The 9,135-nt window shown below is 36.5% G+C and overlaps 1 protein-coding gene across 1 annotated transcript; it reads left to right on the top strand.

Moving 5' to 3' along the window:
- Positions 1-204: 204 nt before the first annotated feature.
- Positions 205-9,113, top strand: aasdh (aminoadipate-semialdehyde dehydrogenase). The gene is made up of 14 exons (XM_079888627.1): positions 205-573; positions 689-809; positions 892-1,124; positions 1,379-1,571; positions 2,651-2,892; positions 3,603-3,709; positions 4,355-4,527; positions 4,646-4,967; positions 5,797-5,915; positions 6,083-6,935; positions 7,130-7,293; positions 7,773-7,898; positions 8,075-8,206; positions 8,537-9,113. Exons 1-14 carry the CDS (start codon positions 320-322, stop codon positions 8,963-8,965), a joined length of 3,468 nt encoding a protein of 1,155 aa, XP_079744753.1. The 5' UTR covers positions 205-319; the 3' UTR covers positions 8,966-9,113.
- The last annotated feature ends 22 nt before the right edge of the window (positions 9,114-9,135 follow it).

Below are 9,135 nucleotides of genomic sequence, written 5' to 3'. Positions count from 1 at the left end.
GCGTCAACATTTTATCCTTTACGTCCCGCTATGATAATTTAAAACCCAAATATACTCTTATGCATTAACATTAAACAATATAAAATTACATATTGTCTAAAAATAATCGTTTTTTTTTTGTTTTTTTTTTTGTTCAATGAGATGGTCGAGAACCGCTTGGACTGCTTTGACCGAACGCGATTGGTGAACGATCCGTTCAGACTTACCGGTTCAACGAGCATTCGACTCAAAAGATTCACGAATTGGTTATGGCTAGTTTACAAAACAGGAGCCCATATAAACAGACGGGAATATAATGTAGGGCGCAATTGCTCAAATTATGACTTATTTTCGCTCAGATATGACAGCGAAATTCCTTCATGAGTTGGTGCGCGTGGCGGCGCTTGAACATGGCGATAAAACAGCAGTCGCGTTCGACAGCAGCATCGCAGCGCGCGTCTCTTTGACGTATGATGAAGTTATGTCCCTCGCAAATGATTTAACTGGACACTTGCGCGTCTCTGTCCAGAAACATGATGGTATCATTGGGTTATTCTGCCATGCTGATGTCCTCCTTCCTGTCTGGATTATTGGGTACGATTTATTGCAGTTACAGACAGTGTATGGTCATTCTAGTAGCTAATTATTATATTGAACAAATGTTTTATAGTTCAATGCACATAATTCAAATGTACCCGTCTCTGAACAGTATTCTGCAGTTTCCTGCTGCATATGTACCTCTTGATCCTGCATCACCACCTCTGTGCACCATGAGAATGATGAACAAGTGCAGACTGAACTTCTGCTTGATACAAAATGAACTGCTTAATGTGGGTTTATTATATTAGTTATATTATTAATAAGGATGATATATTTTTTATATATATTAATGACAAGTTTATTTACCAACAGCAATTCCAGAGTGCATTTTCCAGCCTGCTTTCCCTGGAAATATGTGCAACATTGTCCTCACATAGGCTCACTTTAATAAAAATACAAAGTGAACAGGACGCAAACATTCATACCAAAAACATCCAGCTGAGGGAGCCTCTGGCTTATGTTTTGCACACATCCGGAACGACAGGGCTTCCAAAAATAGTGAAGGTCCCACACAGGTGTATAATGCCTAATATTATACATCTACGGTAAGAACACATTGGACTTTTGTTTAAAATCTGCCTTCATTATATAGTAGATTTTTACCTGAATGTGGTCAGTGTGGTTTTAATATGTTCACTTGTTTACCTGTCAGCTATAGCAAAAATATACTGAAAATGTACTTTAGAGAATATAATTGATGTAAAATAAAATTGAACTATAGCCCAACTAGCAAACAACTAGCCCAAGTGTTCATATAAAGGTTGTGTGATAATGGATGGTTTATATACTTTCTCAATAGATCGGTCTTTAAGATGACTGCAGAAGATGTTGTGTTCCTGTCCTCCCCGTTAACCTTTGACCCCTCTGTGGTGGAGATGTTTTTGGCCCTGTCTACCGGAGCATGTCTCTTAATTGTCCCCTCCGCTGTTAAAAAGATGCCACGCAGACTTGCCCATGTGCTGTTTAAACGAAACACAACAACAGTCTTACAGGCAAGTGACTTTATTCCTCACTGAACTATCAGTCACGAGTTTCTGTTTTTGACAGCCTTTAATTAGAGATTTTAATCATCAAATCACTTCATCTCTCCGTTTATCTTCTCATGGATGTGCATATGCTGTGAGGTTGAGACGATGGTGCTGAAATAGACATTGGTAGTGGAAGTAGTCAGCTGAAATTTGTGCATTATGCAGATTATAGATATAATGAGTGTGTTATTTTGACATTTGCTCATTTATTTTCATGCCTCAATAATTTGTTTTCAGTATTTTTTTAACATGTTTTGCATCCCTCAGAATAATTTTAATTTACACTCCAGTGCTTAAAGGGTCTCAGTTGTTTTTTACTCATGAATAGTTTTTATACTCAAAATGTTATTTAAAGTCACCATGAAATCAAATTTGACAATTCATATTTTTTATGTAATGATTTATCCAGGCACGTCTTTTTTTTATTTTTTTTTATTCGTGTGCCCTTGTCAACTTTCGTAAACAAAGTAACTTCCCTCCATTTCTGATGAAGTGTTTACTGGCATGAGGGTGGGACAACCTGTCACTCACATGACATCACAGCAATAGCGAACCACAACAATCCAATCAATTCACATTTCCCGCCCTACATTTTTTCTTGCTCTAGAACCCATGCCACTTGAATATACATGATATGATAGACAATATTATTGCTACTTTCGTTACATGCTGACTTTAAGTGTTTAAAATAATGTACATTGACAAGTGACTAAGACTTTAGTTATATCAGTACCGTTTTTTATACATGTAGTGGGTCTCCTCATGGGGGTGGCCATGTTGAAATCACATAACTTCCAATACTACTCACTTTATTTAGGTAACCCCTTTGTTTGTTACTGGACAATTTAAGTAGTAGAATAAATTAATCATGGCTGACTAATGAATAACTTTTATTTATTTTTTGAAACTAGCATTGGAAACCAAAAACGTTTATGCCATACTGCCTCCACACCACTAGGTGTCATTATAAGTCCAAGTTGACATACACAACATATAGTACTGTTCAATACTAAAGTAATATCATTGATTTTAATATTTTTCAGGCTACTCCCACTCTTGTGAGGCGCTTTGGAAGGCGTGTCCTTCAGGAGGAGGTGCTTAGTGCAAATTCATCTCTGAGGTTATTGGCTTTTGGAGGAGAGCCATTTCCATCTCTAAATCTTCTCAAAAGCTGGAGGCAGGCAGGCAATGGCACACACATCTGTAATCTTTACGGCACTACAGAAGTGTCTTGCTGGGCAAGTTGGTACAAAGTCCCAGACGAACACCTGTGCTTGGAGAACACGTGAGTGCCACAAAGCCTTCAGCCATTCATTGATAATGCTAAACTGGAGCTCAGTAATTTACCATTATGTCTTCAGTTTGTTTGCAAGCGTGCAAACTAAGTAAAATCCGTCATTTGCATTTTGCGGTGTCTAGACTGAATATTGCATCAACACTATTAATTAAATAATTGAGGAAGTCTGATTTTAAAAACTATAGCGATCTTTTAAAATTGTTTTTTGTGATAATTATATATAGTAAAACTGGGTTATTATCAACTATTAAAAACTATTTTGTTCATTGAAATAAAGCTGAAGTGTATACTGCATATATTAGATGGAAAACTTAAACTAAACAAGGATTAAAAATGTTGCCTTGCCTTGAAGCCTTAAAATTACTAACTTAAAATAAATAATAAATAAAATTAACACTGAAATAAGACAAATTAAACCGAAATAGTAACATTTAAAAAGAGAAAAATAATAAAAATGACAAAAGCACATAATAAAATTACTAAAAAGTAAACTAATTTAAAATTAAAACTGAAAATATAATTTAAAATATTAATAAAAACTATTATAGTATATAAATAATACTAAAATGACACTAGTAAATCAGCCACAAAACAGTAATATTAACAGTACATAGAGAATGTTTTCAAATAAATATTATTAGTATTAAACAATTTCTTGTGATGCATTGTGTGTTTACATATCATGTTTTATTTGACAGAACTGATCTATCTGTGCCTCTTGGAGAACCGATGTTGGATACCATAATGGAGGTCAGAGATGAAACAGGACGTCTCGTCACTGAAGGAGAAGGACATTTATTCATTGGTATGATGCAATTATTTAAAACCCGAGTCACTAGAATAATGAAGGCTTTGAAATGCTCTTTAAAATAATGTGAAGTTGATCAACATGCTTTCAGAAACATGCTTTCTACTGTTCAGATCTTTGGGGTTTTTGAAAGAAGTTTATTTTGCTCACCAAGGCTGAATTATTTATTTTTTAAATACAGTAAAAACAGTAATACTGTGAAATAATATTATTTTTCCTGTTTTAATATATTTTAAAATGTAATTTATTCATGTGAAAAGCTGCAAAAGCTACATTTTCGAAGTTTTCAGTGTCACATGATCCTTCAGACATCCTTCGAATGTTGATTCGCCGCTTATTACTATCAATGTTGAAAACAGTCATGCTGTTTATTTATTTATTTCTTTTTGTTAACTGCAATATTTTTTTTTCAGGATTTTTTGGTGAGTAGGACAATCAAAAAAACATTTATTTGCAATAGATTTATTTTTTTAACTACAAATATTATTTATTGTCAGTCTAATCAATTTAATTCATCCTTGCTCTATAAAACTATTAATTTCTTTCAAAAATAAAATCTTACTGACCCCGAATGGTAGTGTACATTCTTTCACATTCATATTAGTTGTATTTGTAAAGTGAAATTTGGTTTCTTTTATTTAGGTGGTCAGGAGAGGGTGTGTCTTCTTGACGATGAAGAAACTGTAGTCAAGGGAACAATGCGTGCTACTGGTGACTGGGTGCTGGTGCGCGATTCCCGTCTGTATTTCCAGGGCAGGAAGGATCGGCTCGTCAAACGGTTTGGTCAGCGGGTACACCTAGATGCCTTGCAGCGGGTAGGCTCTATGTGACCCATGTGCCATATTACGACTTTAACATCTCTAATAAAATCTGAGAGAATTGAAAGGTACATATAACATTGTATATCATGAATTTATTTATTTCTGTCCTCAGGTCATTGAAAATTTGCCTCAGGTAGAGGCGTGTGCAGTGAGCCTGAGTGAGGGTGACAGGCTGGTGGCATTTATAGTGCTCGCATCCGGTCAACCAGGAGCCATTTCATCCTCCTTCTCGGAAATTCACCATGAAGAAACTTTCCAACATTCTACACAATCCTCTGAAGACCTCACTGCTGTTGAAGTATCTAGAAATGCCACCTCCCTCTCGCTGAGAGTTATTGAAGGAGAGATTCGCCATAGGTTATCACAGCTTTTGTCCGGTCACAGCATTCCTGACCTGATATTATTCATCCCTGCTCTTCCACTCACCTCTCATGGCAAGTGAGCACTATCCTCTAAGGCAGGGTTTCCCAAATTTTTATATCAACTGTGCCCCTGGCGCAATAAAAAATATATTTTTTTATAATTATTTTTATAAATGGGAGATTACAGCAGTGACAACTGCATTTTATTACCAAACTCACACCCGTACATTTTCAGGAATCACAACTGCATTTTTGGCGAAATCCTGCTGTGTCGTCGCCATCTTTGATATTACTCTGTCACTATAGTTGAAGTTGATAGATCCCATTGCTCTTTCATACAGACAGTATTCGAGAAGTTAAGCGGTGGTGTGAATGGATCTCGATACTCAAATTCTCAAATCATTCTCAAAACTGGCCTTGGGAAGACAAGGAAGAAAAGTTATGCCAGTTGAATTTATTCATAGTAGAGCACAAATTGAAAGTCTATATTGACTAATGGCCTTGTGACATTTTTATTCAGGGTAGGGGGGTCTACTGTAATCATCTAGCCCAGGGGCCTCTGGTTATCTAAAGGCGCCCCTGCCCCCATGACCTAAATTATGTACTTGAAGTACCCCCTGATAAATTGATGTTATTAACCAATCCAAATAGAATTTATTAAATTAAATGCTTATTATTATTATTAGACATATATCTAATATTAAAAAACCCTGAAATGTTCTGTAAATGTGATTACATTTAGTAAAATATGAAATTATATTGAAAAGTATATTCATAAAAGTCTTACCAACACACACACACACACAAGCTATTAAACGCTTAAGCTTCACAATCGCTTTAGCATTTCTATTTAATCAGATTTGTACAAGTTTATTCATTGTGGCAATTGTTTTTGTTGTAGGTAAAATAGACATTGACGAGTTGATGAGAATGTTTGACACTCAAAGACAAGACATAAATAAACAGACTGTATGGAAAGACATTGAATCTGTGAGACTGAAGTTACAGACCCTGTGGAAGGTATAAATAGCATTTACTCTATTTATTTTGCACAAGTTAAAAGTAGTTAGTCAAAGTTAGTCAAAAGTACTAGTTTTGACACATGGAGGTATTTGTTAAATATTGCAACATCTTTCCCATTGCCTGCTGAGTGAATCTGCTATTGTGTTTTTGTCCGTGTGTATTAGGAGTGTCTTGGCCTGCTGAATGACGTGGTGGTTGAGGAAGATGCACACTTCATGTTAAGTGGAGGAGACTCCCTTCAGGCCCTGCGTCTCTGTGATGAGATCACTGTTGCCATGGGGACAACCTCTGTGGGCCTGCTGGAGGTCATATTAGATGGCTCTTTCTCAGATGTGCTTAGCCACGTCATGACAGAAACACATAATGCAATCCAACCCTCAAAGAAAAGAATGCTAGATTATTCAGACTCTGTAGTTTCAGCTAAAAGACAACCAAAGAAAATGGCCACAGTTAATGCTACGAAAAGCGCAATGGGTTCTGTAGTTCCCTCAGTGAGGAGGACTAGGGGATTTGTAGTTGTGAGACGAGCCGGTGAGGTTATCGATTGGGGTTGTTTTCAGAAAATGCGAGAGGGAAACTTCTCAGATGCACCAGAGACAAACGAAAGCTTTACTTCTGAAGACAATCACTTGGGGTTTTTATCTAATTCGTCACATGAAAGTTATAAGACATGTCAGAAAAATTCTGCTATTAAAAAGGTCACAGAGCACCATGAAGTTACTGAGACGTTACCCGTCACTGAGAGCGCAGTTATAGGCGAGGGTTCTAGAAAAGACTCTTTAGACGTCCTGCCGCTTGGCCTGCGAGTCCTCTGGAGCTCAGACACAGGCAGATGTGTGGATGCCTCTCCAGTGCTGCTGCTGGGTCCTGATAAGACCACTGTGTTCATTGGCTCTCACTCGCACCGACTGCAGGCTCTTGACCTGTTCAACGGAGAGGTCATTTGGGAGCGTGTCCTAGGAGATCGGTTAGAGTCTTCTGCTGCCATCTCAAAATGTGGAAGACTTGTAGCAGTAGGTTTGTACTTGATCATGTTTAATTGAATTAAAAGAACTAACATTGTTGTAATAAAGTTGTTACTACTTTAGCTTGAATATGGAGTTTTTTTCTTCTTTTTTCTAAAAGTAGAGCTTTGAGATTTCAGGGCTAAATTTATTAATCAGTTTATTTGTCATCCACATTTTTAACTTGTGTTTAACCCTTTTTCACAGGCTGCTATGACAGACAGGTGTATTTCCTGGATGTTTCCTGTGGGGACACAGTGTGGACATTTGAGACGGGGGATGTGGTGAAAAGTTCCCCTACTGTAGACCCTAAAACTGGGCTGATTTTCGCAGGGTCCCATGATGGCTATATTTATGCATTAGACCCACTGGTAATATACAGGAGAAATAATACTTTGCTTATTTGTATTTCTGTAGTGCTGAACAGTGTTATGTTAGTATTATTTATATTTATTTATACTATATTACTATATTTATTTTTAGTTAAATTTATACTATTAAAGTATTTCTTTTTATATTTACTATTATATTTATTTAATATTTATATTTTAGTTTGAGTTTTTGTATTTTTGTAATGTGCTTTTGTCATTTTTTTGTTTTTTTTGTTTAGTAACTTAATTTATTTTAGTTAGTCTAATTTAAATTTTTTTTGTAAGGTTAAGTTTTTCATCTAATATTTTTATTTCCTGTTAGTTCAACTTTATTTCAATTAACAAAAATGATTTTTAATAGTTTTAGCTTTAGTTAATAACAACACTGGGGCTAAAACTAAATGTATATTATATTAGCTGTACTTGCAGATTCTGTATGTCCCCTTGATATTTCACACACTTGTCTCTATTTCTCCCAGGCTAAGACTTGTAAATGGCAGTACTATTGTGGTGGCGGTGCGGTGTTTTCGTCCCCTTGTGTCCACTTGTCTCCTAGACAGTTATACTGCAGTACTCTGGGTGGGAACCTCCACTGTCTTAATCCAGTAAGTAAATGTTCCTTCTTTACTGGAGTACATGCACAAAAGTATTGAGTATTGAAGTTTGAAAGTGTATTAGCCAACTTCTCTGAAACAAAAGATCTTGGGAATGAAGTAAGGGTCAGAGTTCATGTTTGAAAGCTAACATTTGTCTTGTAATTCTCCATTTATTGTCTGTCCAGGACAGTGGAAAAGTCTTGTGGACGTATTCCGGCACTGTCCCGTTTTTCTCATCTCCTCACTGCTCTGATTCCTCTGTCTTCATCGGTTCAGTAAATGGCCATATTATTGGAATAAGCCATTCTGGAGATATGGTGAGAGGAAAATGGAAAAGTTGCCCTAAGAAAGGAAAAACTGAATATATGTGACTTTAACCACGATTATAAATCGTATTTTTCAAATTATGGCCATTACCACTAGAGCAGTGAACACTAAACAACAACAATGCTCTTTTATTCTGATATGTATATTGCACTCGTTTTTCAAACCTCAGTAATGTTTGTAGTAATATTGTTTTGCTCCACAGATTTCATCCAGTAGTCTTTAATTGCAGTGTAGAGAAGATTATGAGAATGTCTACACTGATTTTGAGTTATTTGACTGCATTCTGTGCACCAGTTTGATTTTGTTCCATTATTTTGCAGTTATGGGACTTCTCCACTAAAGGACCAATCTTCTCATCGCCATGCATTTCTTCCTTGACATACCAGATGATTTCTACAACACCCAGCAGGAGCACATCACCAAATCACGCAGTCACATGTGGGTCACATGACGGTCATGTATACTGTTTAAATGGCAAAGATGGATCATTATTGTGGCAGTTCCAGACCACAGGCAAGGTGTTCTCTACTCCATTTGTATTTGACGGCGCTCCGTGGGGTTTGAGAACACTAGCGGCCGTGTGCTCCACTGATGGAAAGGTGTGGGTTTTAGATGGGGAAACCGGCACATTGAAGGCAACCTTGTCTTTGCCAGGCGAGCTTTTCTCCTCTCCTGTCGTATGGGGGCATAACTTGGTTGTTGGATGTCGTAATGATTATGTTTATTGTCTTGAACTGACCAAAAGGTGATTAATCATAATAATCCATGTCCAGTTGAAAACAAATTTTTTTTTGGGGTGACTCCCAAAAGTGCTTATTAGAAAAAATGATATGGATATAATCTGTATGCATTGTGTACATATATATCCTGCAAAATACATAAATGTTTTTAGCATTAATGTTCATGTTTGTTTTTGTGC

The sequence above is a fragment of the Squalius cephalus genome, assembly GCF_949319135.1.
Source record: "Squalius cephalus genome assembly, chromosome: 12".
In the NCBI taxonomy this organism is placed as follows: domain Eukaryota; kingdom Metazoa; phylum Chordata; class Actinopteri; order Cypriniformes; family Leuciscidae; genus Squalius; species Squalius cephalus.
The sequence above is the reverse complement of the archived record's forward strand: the minus strand, read 5'-3'. Positions and strand labels throughout refer to the sequence as shown.

Bases quoted from the DNA above. Each gene is read 5' to 3' on its own strand.
- aasdh (XM_079888627.1), top strand. From the start codon at position 320: ATGACTTATTTTCGCTCAGATATGACAGCGAAATTCCTTCATGAGTTG. The intron at 1,572-2,650 runs GCAAGTGACTTT...AATATTTTTCAG, and splicing joins ACACAACAACAGTCTTACAG to GCTACTCCCACTCTTGTGAG. The intron at 7,294-7,772 runs GTAATATACAGG...TATTTCTCCCAG, and splicing joins TTTATGCATTAGACCCACTG to GCTAAGACTTGTAAATGGCA.